Below are 15,857 nucleotides of genomic sequence, written 5' to 3'. Positions count from 1 at the left end.
ACATACATTTTAAATTATGATGCTAGAAAATATGTGATTGTGTATCATATGGGTGAAGCACTAATAGTTTTAAATAAAAAATGTACACACATAATATTAACAATTACTTAAAGATTCGAATTTATGACATTTTTCAATATTGATAACTTCAACGAAATGTTACGTGTCCGTAAATATTTCTTTAAACTTGGACGATTTGAAAAAGGGGGTTGGAATCAAATTTTATGCATTTGATTCCCTCTGAAGTTGTAAAGAAGATTCAGCAGTCAAGATCTGGATCGCAATGAGGGATCATAGATCTTCCTTAGCAGAAAAACAAAAAGCGCGACAGTTACCCAGATCAGGAAGTTTATACATATTCCTTAAAAGAGAAATGTGTTGGTTGGTCTTGATGCTCCTCTGCAAAAGGTCCAAAAGAGATTCAAAGTGTGGAGGAGAAAGATGTTGTAGAAGCGGGAGAAGAAAGGAAAAGCCTGGCGTTGGGGTATATATATTATGAAGACTAGATCTGAGCCAACAACGTACGCTATCCCCTTGGTTTTGGCACTTTTCCACATTCTGCATGTCGGTCGGTTCATCAATTTCATGTTGCCTTATGTAGCAAATCAACATTCGATTGGCTCAAAAGTTGATTAAGAATTCTTCTGCACATTAAATCAATAGAATTGGTGTGTTTTGTTGTTGGTCAGTTTGTATCATATATTCAAATACAAAATAACGCATACGATAGATAAACGTGTTATATTGTAATACTGTCAATTTAAAAGCGTTTATGATATAAAATTATCCTATGCCTAGGATGAGATGGAAATGGATCTGCAATGTTCTTTTTTATTTTAATTTTATTTAGATCATGCATAAAATAAAACCCTAAGAAGAAATACAGAAAATAAAAAAAGAAAAAAGAAAGGAAAGAAATCCTAGTATATTTGAGCTTTATTTAGACCTCCTTGGAGGAGACAATTAGAGGTTTACAGTGTTCCCCATAGATATGAGTAGATGTCATGATACTGACAAGGATTTAGCTTTCATTTCATAGGACGGCTTGTTAGGGGTGTTTTCTTCCTTCTCCCTCTCACCTCACCCCCCTTTTCTAAATGCTGGTCCACTTATTACTTCCCTTCCCAATTTTTGCTTTTTTATTCTTTTTATTTTTATTTTTATTTTCTCTCAACTCCCACTTGAATACTATTACTTTATTGAATTTATTCTTACCTGGCAGCCAACAAAGATCCTCTGGTCAACCACATATTGACCAGCCTCCTAGACCAATCCCAAACCCAACCCAACCCAACCCACCTTAGCTAAAAAGTTAAAAACCAAATTAAATAAATCAAAAACCCAAGAGAGAGAGAGAGAGAGAGAGGGGAAGAGGGACAGACATTCCAGTTGTATCTTGGTGCTTTTGAGGAATGTGTATTTTTATGGGTTCCAAAGCTCATAATTGATCATTTTTATTATTATTTGCAACTTATAATAAAACCACACCCATTTGCATGCATGCATGCAAAGTAAATCCCTCTGCGGCTTCCACGTGGCACTCCCATTAGTGATAGTGATGATTATTTATTAATTATTTTTAGGCAGATACGATATTTTTCTGGTCGTCGTCGTCGTTGGGTTGCCTTGGAAAAGTGGTAAAAAAAAAACCTTACCAAGGCCCAATTAAGAGCGGGCCCCACCAAATCCAACGAGCCACAAACCATCATGATTAATAGAGGAGAGAGCATATGCGACGATGACTACTACTGCTTGCGTTGCGTGCATGAGAGGCGGTGAACCAACACTAATTAGATTCTTTTGGGGGTTGGATGATTAAGCAAATCCCAGAGTAACATTAAATACATTATAAATAGATCCGCATTAATTACTCGAATTTACTTGGGCAAACCCAACCACCACATTTGATAGAGCGTGTATTTTACACAAGACAATATTAAATATTCGTTGTATTTAGGTCTACAGTCACAACGTCATGTGATGTTATTAATTTACTTATGTTAATCAAATCTACAAACATAAGGATTCAAATTTGAACTTAAAAAGATGGACTTGTTAGTCTGACCAACTAACTTAACTCACATATATACATATTTAAATTAATTAATAATATTGTATCAACATGTCACTTAATTTATAATTTATGTAGAATCGTAACAACGCCACCTCGATATGCCACGTAATGATGACTGACACACACATTAGTTTATGATTAAACATAAGACTACTATTGCAGGTCACACGTTGAAAGAGGTCGCGTGGGGATGAGAGAAATGCATGTGTTATGTGTAATAGCAAAAAATGCAACACTTAGTGAGTGTTGTCTTGGGCTAATCGTAGTTTGCTTGGTTGCTTGTTTGATTGTTTGCTTTGTTCTCTCCCATTTTTAGAGAGCGAATGGGTAGATAGAGAGAGCGAGAGCATCTTTTGGAAAGCGGTAGTCGTCCCGTTTGTCCAACTGTGGCCTCACCAATCTCTAGACGATCTGATTCTCTCTGCGTCTTTGGTTGTGTTTTGAATCTTTGATCAAAACATGGGGTCGGGCTTCCAGAGAGGTTTGTTTGTTGGGGCCCATCATAATATTGTGGGGGCCACAACCTTTTTTTTCTTCCCAAATTTTTTTAATATTTATTTATTTTTTTGATTTGTTGATTTTACTAGCAAGTACCCTTTTGATCTTTTTTGAGTTTCCATCTTTGACGGTTTGACCCAACAGAAAATAAAAAAGAAAAACACCCAGAACTTCCAAAGTGTTGTGTTGCTTTGATGATTGCGTTGTGTCATATTTGTGCAACTTTATCGCTCTCTCCCTGTCTCTCTCTTTCGCTTTTCTGTCTGATCAAAATCTCCAAATCTTCTACTATTCCTACTACTAGTCTTCCTACTCTCATACAATATCTCAAAAGTGAGCTAACTTGTTGAGTTGTGATGGGTATTTTGAGGATTTTCTCAAACCTAATTGAGAGCCTTGAGGGTTTTATGATGACCATTTTGGCTTCTTTTTTCCTTTGTTTACTACTTCACGTGATTCCACTGGGTACGGCCACTGCAAATTATACTAGTAGTAGTAGAAGTACTTTGCTAGGGCTCAAAAACTGGCTCCTCTTGTGGTAAAATGGACTATTAGGGCATGGGTCAATTTTGATGGATGGATTTGACACCCTATAATAACCAAACAGAGTTTTAGAATTAGAGAATAGGTGTAGTGATGAATTTGTAAATATGTAGCATAAGTGAACGATTAAGATTCACTAGTGAAATGATTGGCATATTTATACTTTTTCTTTTTTTACCCAAAGAATGTTATAGTAAGTCATCTAATTAAGCTCGATCAAATATAACAATAAATTTAACTCATGCGTGAATGAATGATTGATATCATAATCCTACTTTTCTTCTTTAAAACTAATTAAGTGACCCACCTAATTTTAGTTTTGTGGGTACATACACATATACCTAGTCCAGAGCTCCGAAAAAGAGCGTGACAGGGTGACAAAGACTAACAAGGGCTTTGAATATCTGAATATACTTGTGGCAGAGATAGAGAGAGGAATAGAGAGGAGAGAGAAGAGAGAAGCGAGGGAGAGAGAGGGGTAAAATGGTAATTATAAAAACGTGAATGTGGTGTGTGGGAGTGCGAATGGGACTGGGGAGAGTGAGAGAGAGAGAGAGAGAGAGAGAGACTATTCCATTTTCCTTGGGAGGGTGGCAGTGACAGAAGAGAGGAGCAGAGATACGGATACGGACAGAGGTTTTTGATGGTATTGGGTTTGAGACCAGACCACCAGACTCATTAGGCCTCGTGATCGGAGAAGGCAGATCTATAGAAGACTGTTCCCGCTAGTCACGTGGGCTCTTTTGACTACCCCAATCTCTCTCACCATTACCAAAACCAAACCCCTTCCTTTCCCCCGCTATTCTCCTCCCTCATTATCATTTTCTTTCATTTCATTTTTTGTTCCATTACCCTTTACATTATTTAAAATTTCAGTTTCGAACAACACCAACGGTTTGAAATTTATTTTTAAATCACAGTGTGACATACATACAATTAACATGACACAATTTAATACAAACATATGAAAATGTGATTTTAGTGTTTGTAGTTTGTGAAATAATGTACACTCGTTGATGCCATACAAGTACTAGTACTAGTAGCAGAGAGAGAGAGAGAGAGAGATAGATGGATATATAAACACTCTGAGACTGAGGATGAGGAGGGTAACTGACTAAATGGCTCAGTCTTCTTCTTGGTCCATTATGTGTTTTTTCTCTCTCTGTAACATGCAAATTGGGTCCCTCTCTGTCTCCATCTTTATCACCCTTTCCCTTGCTATATATATAATACACCTCTCTATTTGCATTTCACGACAACGTGGACTGCAGCTGCTGACTGGTATTTCGCCCTTTTATTAGCTTATAAAGCTACCAGACAACAACCCCTTCTCACTCCTCTCCCTCCTCTCTCTCTCTCTCTCCCCCAAGTTTTTTTTTCCTTCAAACCCATTTATTATTACACTTCGGTCTCACTTCACTATTTGCCTCCTCCTACATCTTCTTCTTCTTCAAAAACCCACCACCACACTTTGCTTTCATTCAAAGCAAAGCAAAGCAAACCCATTAATCAAACCCAGAAAAACCCACCAAAAAAAGAACATTTCAAAAAAAAAAAAAAGAAGAAATTATGCAGAGGTGTAGCAGCAGCTCACATGGGAACATGGCCGGTCCATGTACATGCGGTGTCCTCCACCACACCCAATCCAATTCCTCCTTCTCCATGCTCTTCTCCATGCCCAACCATCACAGGCCGTACGATCATCATCATCATCACCATCATGAAACGCAGCATGATCATCATAATCACATGTACCCGTTCGCATCCTCTTCCTCCTCTGTCGACTGTACTCTCTCCCTGGGCACTCCCTCCACTCGCCTCACCGAAAACGACGTCGTCCTCGACGACAAGCGTACCCGCAACGAGCGCCGCAGCGTTTCCAACTTCTGCTGGGACTTGTTGCAGCCCAAGCACCACGCCACGTCAGCCACGTCTTCCCACCATCACAAGAACGGCAGCCACCGCAGCGGCGGCAATGGTAACGGCGTATCTAACGCCGTCCATTCTAATAACGACCCCCTCCTCGCCCGCCGCTGTGCCAACTGCGACACCACCTCCACCCCTCTCTGGAGAAACGGTCCAAGAGGCCCCAAGGTACACCACCTAATTCCAATCATGCCATTATCCCATTTTAATTAATTTTGTATTTTAATTTTGTAATGATGTGATTAATTACGAAGTTTATCCCAAAAAAATGATGGGATTCTAAGCTTCTTTTTCGTAATGATTGTTACTTGTACTCCCAAGTCAAACCACCAATGATTTTTTTGTACCACATTTTTTTTCCCTACAAATTATAATTTTGTAACATTTTAATCAAACTAATTTAATTCCTTTGATTTTGCAGTCACTGTGCAATGCCTGTGGAATACGGTTCAAGAAAGAAGAGAGGCGTGCCACGGCGGCGGCAGCAAACGGCGCCAGTTCGAGTGTTGTAGGAATGGAGCACAACAGCCACATGTTGAGCCAGCACCACCACAACAATTCATGGATGCCGCATTCACAAACACAGAAAATGCCGTGCTTCTCTCCTGCCATGGGCAACGAGTTTCGGTTCATGGAAGACGACACTGCGCACCACGAAAACGACGCCACCGGCATTCCCTTCCTCTCTTGGCGTCTCAACGTCACAGACAGACCAAGCCTCGTCCATGACTTCACAAGATGAGCTCGCGAAGATGTTGATGAAGAAATATTATGAATTAATTAATTCCATGTTGTTAATTAGTTTGCTTCTTCTTTTTTATTTTTTTTCTTCTCAAGTTGTTTATTTCTTTTAACTTTTTTTATTTCTCTATTTCTCCTCATGAGTTACATATAAACCTACTGCCTTTCTGTTCTGTTGGTTCGCTTCATGTTACAAATGACGACCATGATTCCATGAATGATAATCTACATGATAAATGCATGCCCACCGTTTGATTAACTTGATGATCATGAGCTCTCAGTTATCCATTTTTATGGGGATTCGAAGTGCTAGACAACCGACTCCATGTTCTGTTCTGACCAACTGACTTAACCAACAACTCAACTCGGTTATCGTTTTCGGGTATTTTATATAATTACTACACCCTGGTAGGAGGAGTTACTAGTCGTTAGTCGGCTATCACATGAGCATTGAACTGCAAGTTAAAGCTCACCTGAATCGGGAGCCATTTAATTTTTACTGAATTTCACAAATATCCGTTCACTTTTTTTAACCTGGGGAATGCATCTGATTGTCCAATGGCGATTGTTAGATTCACGGTCTCTCGACTTGGACCGGACACTTCTGAGGTTTCAGTCATTTTGTCTTTTTCTGATCATATGCTGACCGTCCGTACGTCCAATTCAAGACCGTTCAATTTCTGTTCAGTTCAGTCTAGTTAATTTTCTTGAGTGTGTGGTTTTTTCCGTGGACAGCAAATGGGTTTTTGTGTTGTGGAGGGTGATCAATTTAATGAAAGATGGAAGTATTTTGGTGATGATGCATGCCAAATTGCCATGCGCTTTTTAGAAGTCTCACGGGTTCACGATCACCACAGTCAGCCTTCTGTCGGTCAAACTACTATGAAAGTAAATTGCCATATTGTCAGGTTTAAATTTTGTAGCATTAACTAACAGAGGGGGGGAAATAAAAATTTATAAAAATAAAAAAAAGAAGCATTTTTACCTTTGTTTGTATCTCGTAAATTTTGTACCTTAGTCACATGCTTGATATTCCCCTTGTGTTAAAGTTTTGGAAGGGGTTCGGTTTTCTAAATTACTGCACCAAATATTTCTCACATGCCATCCTAGCTAGTGGTCAAGCAATATTAATGCAAGTCATTGCCAACCGACTTAATCATTCTATTTATCGTTCTCCGTCTTTTGCTATATATATAAATCACTCTGTTTAATATCTACAACACCGTTTTTTTCGGAGAACTTTTCATCTCTACCCCTGAAGGACGATCATACACTAACATTAGTGTCTATGTGAAAATTTTAATTGCTCATTCTTTTTTTTAAAATATTAATAAATACGTACTTAGCCCTCTCGACCCTCTCCTCCAGATTTTCAAAACTCAGTTTGTGCAACTCTGTAGCGTCTAAGATTTAGACCAACTCAATGTATATGGGCCGATTTAAGTTGATCCATTTTGGGCTGACCTAATATATTCTTAAGTTGATTCAAACCGGCTCTCTTTCTTTTTCTTTTTTATTTTTTTATTAGTGTAGCCTAAAATTGTGATGAATTTAGCATTATTATTAAGAAATGAGAAATTACCTAAAATATGTCCACCTCCTCCATGGGTGGTTGAGAAGCAGTGACCGGATATGCGGCTCCTGCCCTTGACTTAGATGACCCAAAAACCTAACGCAATCTAAACTTTAGTAAACCTCACCTTGTTAATAATGCCACAATGGCAAGGCGACCTCACCTTTGAGAAAATGGGTTAGCTTCGCAAGTCTTAACTTTTGAAAAAAATATCTTACCCACCTACCCTTAAAAACCTTAATATAAGGCACGTGACAGTAGTATCATATTTTTCATACTTGAATTATAATTTTTACTTTTTCTCTTTTTTAATATCACTTGACGTGGTTACAAAAGTGTAATTTAACCGCAGTCGAAGTCTCAAATACCATTTTTATTAATATTTATTTCCATTTATAAATAAACTCAATCCTATATATGTATTTATAGAAAAACCCAAGCACTATTTAAATATAGAAACACACCCAAAATCAACCCCAAAGTCAACTTTTTGGGTGTGTTTATAAATGGATTTTAAATGTGTGTAATGATGGGTTTTGGGTGTGTTTATATGTTTAAATAGTGCTTGAATTTTTTTATAATTTAAGCTCCTATTTTGGGCATTTTAGTGAAACTCCCGACCGCCAAAGGTGCCACCGTCAACAACTTTTGGATTGGCGCACAAATACACTTGATGTGTCAGATTTACTCCACGTGTTATTTATGCAAATAAGCAAATAGTATTATTGATGAGAAAAAAACTTTTATAGCGGGCTCAGTTATTATTGCACAACTGCAAGCCATTAAAGCATACTTGGGCTATCGTTTGAAAAATCTGAAAAATAAAAGCATACATTTTCATCTTCTGACTCTGAATTATGGTAAATTTAGGAGTTATTTTGAGTAACACATCAACAATCATGTACCATATACTTTTATTTTCACTATTGAAAGAGATTTTAAGTTCGAGTTCACAATTCGGTTGACTAAAATATATAAATATATATAAAATTGTAAGTGAAATTTTAATATTTAAGTTCCCAATAAAATTGCATTGATTTTAAATGCTCTAATTAATGAGATAATAAGCATATAGCATATGCGTAATTTTATTTTATTTAAAAAGAAAAGGATATATCAATGCAATGAAGGTCAAAAGACTCAAACTCAAAACCTTGGATCAAATGCAAACGTCAGTCCGAAATGAGTCAAAAGCCCTTCACATTCTTTAGTGATTCACTACCCCACTCATAAGGTCCACCATAAAGTTAGGCAGACGGCAGCGGTAGGCGGAGCAGTTGATCAAAAGCCAAACAACCTTGTACCCTGAACAGGAAAAATAATAATCCACATATCCTACGCACACAAAGCAACAACGACATATATATTATAAATTAATCCGTACCCTCTTGGTCATTATAAACCTTTGGATTAAAATCTTAATTATTAACATTTAAACCCAAATCATTATTTCTAAGAGCAACTCTACCTATTTGCCCTTTGCCATGGGAAGGGGGGCCTAGAGAGCACTATTCATGTGAATAGTTGCTACCCTTGCAAAACGTTGTGATGTTTTCATCAATTGCCATGACAATAACTATTCACATGAGATATGAGGAGAGAAATTTGTATAGAGTTTTGGTGTGAGAATTGAAAACTACAACTAAGTATTTATTTAAAAAAATCATACATTTTTTGTAGATTTATTTTAAATTTTTGTTGTTGCTGACATCATCGCTGACGTTAGCAAACTGGGGTTTGAACTAAAGCAGATCTTGCCTGAGGGCTAGCCTAGGTTCGTGGGCCCCATTTCCTGCCAGGGCTAGCCCTTGCTGCTGGAAACAAGAATTTGCCCCGAACCCCCCTTCCCCAGCCCTCCCCTTAGGCGCATCGGTGGAATCGCTCTAATCCACGGGTTAAATATGCAAGAAAGTCTTATATATAAATAATATTTTCTTATATATTAAACATATTATATTGTTATACTGTGAATATGTGTTAATTTTTAGTTGTTGATTATTCTTATTCTATCCGACCTATCACATTACAGAACATGTTCCAATTTATTTACAAATATCTTCTTTTCAAAAAATCTAGGTGAGTGTCACTTTTAAGAACATATCATTAGAGCTCTTCATCTCGAATAATTGTCCTAATAAGATCTGAAAACCCTCCATTTTTAAAGTTTTCAGTGCATGATAAAACCCTTTCAAAATTTCAGCAAAACTGAGAATAATTCTTGAGAAGAAACTCTTTGACCAAAAAAAAAATCTTGAGAAGAAACCTAAAAATGAACGCAGATATTGAGAGACTTTGGACCCCTAACACATGGTCTTTCCTCTTTCAGTCACGAAACTAATTGTGTGTGTATATGTACATAAATTATTCACACTTATAGATTTAGTATTTTGACAAAACACAAGTTCATAAGTTTGATTAAACAAGTTCATCACTCAAAAGATAAACAACGGGAGATTTCGTGCAAGAAACTCTGCTAGCGGTGTCTGCTCAATCCGCTAGATCACTCACCTACAAGAAGAAAAACTTCACTAGTTTATTACAGACAGAAGCTTCCAAAGCTCCCAATTTACTAACATTAAATTCCCTATCTCATTCAAATTTTACATTCCATTAATGGCACAAGATGTAACAACCCATCACCAAACCTCAATTTCCAACACAGGTTTTAAACCCATCTCTGCAACCCAGCTTCTGAACACATGCTTTGAGAGCCTCAACACTGAGAAAGTTTTCACAGAGGACTTCAAACAAACACATGGTGAACTTGGTAGCGCTGCAGAGACCCTTACTGCATGGGCTCATGAAAATGGCAGGAGTGCGGCCGTACACGGTGGAGCTCGAACCTGGCACGGCCATGAACTTCTGGGTTCCAAATGAGACCCTCGACAAGCCCAAGAAGGGCCAGAAGCCCACCGTCAAGGCCAGCCCAACAAAGCCCGTCGTGGTCCTCGTGCACGGCTTCGCAGCCGAGGGGATTGTCACGTGGCAGTTTCAGATTGGCGCGTTGAGCAAAAAGTACTCAGTCTACGTCCCGGACCTCCTCTTCTTCGGCGGCTCCGCCACCGATAAGGCGGACCGATCACCGACTCTGCAGGCGGAATGTTTGGCTGCGGGGTTGAGGAAGCTCGGGGTGGAGAGGTGCACGGTGGTTGGGTTTAGCTACGGCGGGATGGTGGGGTTCAAATTGGCCGAGCTGTACCCGGACATGGTTCGAGCCCTGGTGGTTTCCGGCTCGATCTTGGCTATGACTTGCTCGGTCAGCGACGAGACCATGGAGAGGCTTGGGTGCGGGTCTTCTTCGGAGCTTCTGCTGCCCAGCTCGGTGAAGGGGCTCAAGACCTTGCTCTCTATCGCTGCTCATAAGAAGCTTTATTTTCCTGACCGGCTTCACAAGGACTTCCTCGAGGTATTCAATTTTGTTTTCTTCTTCTTTTTGGGTTTGAACAAAAAAGTATGCAAGTTTTTTTTATACCCAAAAATAGAAAAGTATGCATGTTTTGAGACATATTGGGAAAACTGCTAGAGTTTCATGTTTGATTGTTTCTGAGATATTTTTCTTCTTTTATTATTCTGGTGAGCCTATGGTGGATTGTGAAATTTTGCAGAATTGTCAGACATAAATGGGATGTGGGACAAGGGAAGGATTACACCTTTGAATGAAAGGGTTAACAAATGCATATAGGCATAATTGGGATCACAAAATTGTATAGATGAAATTTGATATTCTATAATTATTTTCGGAGTTGATATTGTGCTTATGTCTAAAATTACGTTAATTTATGAGCAAAAGAGTTTTGATAAACTTTCAATTCAGAAAATATTGTAGAAAATAATCATTAAATTTGTAACGAAAACATTATAAGCTCAACCTACGTTCATAGGTTTAACCCAAATAGACCAACAATTTATTGTTATTTATTTTTTATGATGTTGGAATAGGTTTCGAATTCAATTTTCCTTTCTTAATCTTTAAGAAGAAAAAAACTTGAAGAGTAAAAACGCCTTGGTATGTGCAAACTAGGAAGATAACATCATCATTGTTACGTTGTTCAGGAAGCAAAATCGTTCAACCTCTAGCTAAATTTTTTTTGGGCTACTGCCAATCTGTAGGTGATGTTCACCAACAGGAAGGAGAGAGAAGAACTCCTTGAAGGTTTAGTCATTGATACTAAGGACCCAACAATCCCCAAATTCCCACAGGTGATCCACATGCACTCACTCTCTTCTGGAGATTCTATGCTACTTTCCTTTCTGTGTTTCTTAATTACATCACTCGAGAATTTATTTTGTTCTAATTTCTGTGTGCTTAATTTACACATCTCTGCAGAGAATACATCTGTTGTGGGGTGAAAATGATCAGATATTCCAGCAGGAGCTTGCCCACAACATGAAAGAGTAGGTCCAATGAGCTTAATTTGCCCTCTAAATATTTTGTGTGGTAGCTTAAGATGTGTTTGAAAGATTATTTTTGTTTAATGTGTACGCAGGCAACTAGGAGAAAATGCAACATTTGAAGGCATAAAGAAGGCAGGGCACTTGGTCCACTTGGAAAGACCTTGTGTTTACAATAGATGTCTCAAGCGATTCCTTGCTTCCCTCCCCCATGAAGATGGAGCTCAGAAATAAAACCCAATCATTCTATGTATTTGTGTTCCCCTTCCTATATATTGCTTCAAGTATAATTACGAAAAACTGTCTTATTGTTTAGTATTGTTAGTTGGTTAAAACCACGATGTTTGCTCCGAGAATTTGAATGAATTTTCTTATGTTCCGAGAATTCATAGATATTTTTACTCTTTGGTACTAAATTTGATAGAATGTTTCTATTTGATAATTATTTTGTAAGCTTTTCAAATGTTACGGACTGAAATTAATTATTTATCTAGTAGTATTTATCTTCTCAATACTGAAATATATCATAAATTCGAATATTCTATATCTCAACTAATGAGAAAGGGAGCTGTCCCATAACTGTTTATATCGGGCTGAAAACCCCGGTCCCCAGGATCAAATTATATTCCAAACTGGGTCCGAGCTTATTGGATCAGAAAGTCCAGTAGATCAAGTCGACCATGGGCCGTACGCTGGCCATTAGCCGCCAACACGCGGTTACTACGATAGGTTTTTACGTAAAGTCGTATCTTAGAACAACGACTTTTCCTTGTCTCTTTACCCTTTAGGCAGAGCAAACACCAATTGGCCGCCACCAACCATCATCGCCACCATTATGGCTAAGCGATCCCAAGCTCAAATACCAACTGAAATTTCCCCAAACCCCTCCATTTCCCCCAAAATACCATTCCGACCCCGCAAAATCCTAAAACTCTCCAACAACCCCACCACCAAGCCCCTCACCTCCTCCTCCTCCGCTCTCCCCAAAACCCTAAACCCATTAACCTCCCAATCCGAAATCAACCTCGCCCTCCAACATTTACGCAGCTCCGACCCGAATTTAACGGCTCTGATCGACTCCTACAGCCCTCCGTCGTCGTTTGATTCCGGCCGTCCATTTCTATCGCTCGCAAGAAGCATTCTTTACCAGCAACTTGCCACCAAAGCCGCTCAATCGATCTACACCCGATTCATTTCGCTCTGCGGAGGCGAGGAATCGGTGGTCGCCGACGTCGTTGCATCGCTTTCTGCCCAGCAGCTCCGAAATATCGGTGTCTCGGGCCGAAAGGCTTCGTATCTTCATGACTTGGCCGAGAAGTACAGTGACGGGACTTTGTCCGATTCTTCTATTCTGGAAATGGACGACGAGGGTCTGCTCACAATGCTCACCGTGGTGAAGGGAATTGGGGCTTGGTCGGTCCACATGTTCATGATTTTCTCACTTCGCAGACCGGATGTGCTTCCGGTCGGCGATCTCGGTGTGAGGAAAGGAGTGCAGTTACTGTATGGTTTGAAGGAGTTGCCGAAGCCATTGGAGATGGAGCAGTTGTGTGAGAAATGGAGGCCTTATAGGTCTGTTGGGTCTTGGTACATGTGGAGGTACATGGAGGCCAAGGGGGTCTTATAGTAGCAATTGTGGAGGGCTCTTATGGTTTTGGAACTTTTTCGAATTCTCGGGTAATGGAACTTTCGCTCTGAACTAATTCAATCTTATGAATCACTTTTGTAGTTTGTGTATATTTGTTGTATCATTGAAGAATTTCTGAACTGGTTCATTGGTTTATCATTGTTAGACTGAAATTTGAAATTACTTTGTAATCTTTTGTTTGTGTAATGAAAGATGAATTTTGAGTGTTTGCTAGTAGATATAGAGCTCGCGGATTAGTTCTGCGTCAAAGTTGGTCCAAATGTAGCATCACTTAGATGTGTGATGTCCTGTAATTATATGACTAAGGTTTGATTGGTGGTCGATAAGCATCATTATTGAAACACCCATTCTGGATCGTGTCTTTATTTGTGGCCTGTAGATGATAAGTTACCATTCTACCATCTTAATCATATGGCCAGGGATTGGAGTTTTGAGTTCCTCGATTTTGTTGTCTGGATATAACTGATCTTTTTTGGGCTTGAGCTCTTGAGTCTTTTGTTTTTTTTGGTGAAAAGCTCTCGAGTCTTTATTGAACCCCAGTTATCTTCTATCTAGATTCTGAGTTGTACGCAGTGCTTAACAGATTCTGAGTTGTAGTTCTTTAATTTGGTTGTCTTCTTATGACTTGTTTTTTGTTTTTGGGTTGAGCTCTGGAATGAAACCACAACCTCAGTTGTGTTGCAAAATCAGAGCTTTATAGTTGTTGGTATCTTTAGCTTCTTACTGAGATAAGAGTTACTAGGTAGTGGGGTTTAGAAGTGTTACTTAGAGGAAGTGGTGGAGGGAGATGAAATGATAAGCACATAAATGTTATTCTGCAATAGAGAGGCATTATTTACTGTGTTCATTATCTTATTTGTTTACCTTCTTTAAGATCCAGGGAACCTATGAAGCACGGATATGTCAGTTTAACTCCGTATCCCATATCGGATACAATATGCGTACGATACGCTCCGATAAGCGTCGGATACATATCGGAGTCAAGGGACACCGGTATCCGGCTTTTCAGATAAGTGGGAGTAGGAATCTGGAGAATAATCTGTGTGTTTACAGCTGACTTGTACATAAAGTATATACAGTAACTCTCATTGGTTGTAGGATGAAGGAGATTTGATCCTGATTGAGTTGCAATTGCTGGAGGATTTGCGTGGATTTGATCCTTGAGTGAAATGAATGTTATTTAAAATATGTTTTGAATTATATATATTTTTATTGCTATATATTAAATTATTAATATATATTTTTAATTCTTGTACCCATCACGTATCGTTATCCTAGTTTTTCGAAATTTGCCATATCGCCGTGTCCGTATCTGTATCCATGCTACATAGCAGGGAACCAAATATTCTGTTTATGACACTTAAGGAAACTTGCTAGTCCTTAAGAATGATTGATATAATCGATACATTGTAAAGATTCTTGTTCATATCCGATACTGACTTCAGTTCTGCAATTTAATCCTTACGTTACTTCCTATGTTTCGGATAGAGTTTCGGGTGTTTAGATAGGGGAGCTTTGCTTTTGATATTTGATAGTGCTCTTAATCTTGTCGGATTGAGTAATAGATTGATTTGGATCATGCATATCTGCTTACCGCTACATGCTTGCAGAGTGAAGGAATCTTGTTAAAGGCAGAAAACCATGCAGACGAAGGCACATAGCCGAAAGCACACATTCGATCATTCACGGAAAAAAAAAACAGGGGCGCACAGAGTCGTTCTATGGTGAGGATGCCATATATGGATTATAGATGTGGACTTTCATATTAATCACATGATTTCTCCGAATAGTAACTTCACTTAAGTTTAATTAAATAATAATCTTGTGGCTAATATGAAATTTCACATGAAAAGTTCATATATGGCACCCTCAAAAACTGATCTTGGCCTATCTTAGGCTGTAGGCAGCTGGTGGCCCAAACAATTTTATTGTGTATAGTTTTAGACTTGTGGCAGTTTGGCCCATCCTCCAACCTGTATATGAAGCTGGATGTAAGGAAGATGCGACTATGATGATCTATAAAATAAATGCCAAAGTGTAAGCACAAGTCAGAAGTCAATGTTCAACTGTATACGCTAGGGGGGATTCTTTTTAGGAAGACAAAGGAATAGACATGACAGCAGTAAATAATCATTATTTTGCTAGGTTTACATTCAAATCGCTGTTATGCTAACAGTGTATTTGATGTCATCTCCAATGCTAAACATCACATCTTATACCTAAATTCTTATATTGGGCCCTAAAAGTGCTGGTGGGCGCCTAGGTTTTTTTTCCTCCAAAATGCACGAGGCTTGTGAGCAGATCGGATTGGCTTGCATTCAAATTCGAATCAGTTTATTAATTCATATATGATAAACATCGGATTCATATCGAATTGGTCTTAATCTTTATTTGATTTGTTAAAGTGACGAATCATTAAATTTCGATTATATAGAGATTATCGAATCGAGAATCTCAATGTA

General features: G+C 38.6%; 3 protein-coding genes across 5 annotated transcripts; all 3 read left to right on the top strand.

Moving 5' to 3' along the window:
* The first annotated feature begins 4,369 nt into the window (after positions 1 to 4,369).
* Positions 4,370 to 5,955, top strand: LOC103340093 (GATA transcription factor 19-like). The gene is made up of 2 exons (XM_008243460.2): positions 4,370 to 5,209; positions 5,463 to 5,955. The coding sequence occupies exons 1-2, from the start codon at positions 4,685 to 4,687 to the stop codon at positions 5,781 to 5,783; spliced, it is 846 nt and encodes a 281-aa protein (XP_008241682.1). The 5' UTR covers positions 4,370 to 4,684; the 3' UTR covers positions 5,784 to 5,955.
* Positions 5,956 to 9,983: 4,028 nt separating this feature from the next.
* LOC103340094 (uncharacterized) lies at positions 9,984 to 12,132 on the top strand. Its single transcript, XM_008243461.3, has 4 exons — positions 9,984 to 10,761; positions 11,466 to 11,555; positions 11,683 to 11,750; positions 11,843 to 12,132. The coding sequence occupies exons 1-4, from the start codon at positions 10,111 to 10,113 to the stop codon at positions 11,979 to 11,981; spliced, it is 948 nt and encodes a 315-aa protein (XP_008241683.2). The 5' UTR covers positions 9,984 to 10,110; the 3' UTR covers positions 11,982 to 12,132.
* A 352-nt stretch (positions 12,133 to 12,484) lies between these two features.
* On the top strand, positions 12,485 to 15,454 carry LOC103340095 (DNA glycosylase superfamily protein). 3 transcript variants are annotated; one of them, XM_016796124.2, is made up of 2 exons: positions 12,485 to 13,424; positions 14,276 to 14,652. In XM_016796124.2, exon 1 carries the CDS (start codon positions 12,583 to 12,585, stop codon positions 13,372 to 13,374), a length of 792 nt encoding a protein of 263 aa, XP_016651610.1. In that variant the 5' UTR covers positions 12,485 to 12,582; the 3' UTR covers positions 13,375 to 13,424; positions 14,276 to 14,652. The 3 variants fall into 3 exon arrangements, with proteins under 3 accessions (XP_016651610.1, XP_008241684.1, XP_016651611.1); XM_008243462.3 differs by having other exon boundaries at positions 14,270 to 14,652; XM_016796125.2 differs by lacking the exon at positions 14,276 to 14,652 and adding an exon at positions 15,006 to 15,454 and having other exon boundaries at positions 12,486 to 13,424.
* Positions 15,455 to 15,857: the final 403 nt, after the last annotated feature.

Source organism: Prunus mume, linkage group LG8 (assembly GCF_029339155.1).
Source record: "Prunus mume cultivar Tortuosa linkage group LG8, ASM2933915v1, whole genome shotgun sequence".
Classification (NCBI taxonomy): Eukaryota; Viridiplantae; Streptophyta; class Magnoliopsida; order Rosales; family Rosaceae; genus Prunus; species Prunus mume.
Note: the sequence above shows the minus strand (reverse complement) of the source record. Positions and strands in the feature narration are given on the sequence as shown.

Excerpts from the sequence above, each read along its gene's own strand:
- LOC103340093 (XM_008243460.2), top strand. The coding sequence starts at position 4,685 with ATGCAGAGGTGTAGCAGCAGCTCACATGGGAACATGGCCGGTCCATGT. Across the intron at positions 5,210-5,462 it reads ACGGTCCAAGAGGCCCCAAG|TCACTGTGCAATGCCTGTGG; the intron begins GTACACCACCTA and ends TTGATTTTGCAG.
- LOC103340094 (XM_008243461.3), top strand. The coding sequence starts at position 10,111 with ATGGTGAACTTGGTAGCGCTGCAGAGACCCTTACTGCATGGGCTCATG. Across the intron at positions 10,762-11,465 it reads TTCACAAGGACTTCCTCGAG|GTGATGTTCACCAACAGGAA; the intron begins GTATTCAATTTT and ends GCCAATCTGTAG. Across the intron at positions 11,556-11,682 it reads CAATCCCCAAATTCCCACAG|AGAATACATCTGTTGTGGGG; the intron begins GTGATCCACATG and ends ACATCTCTGCAG.
- LOC103340095 (XM_016796125.2), top strand. The coding sequence starts at position 12,583 with ATGGCTAAGCGATCCCAAGCTCAAATACCAACTGAAATTTCCCCAAAC.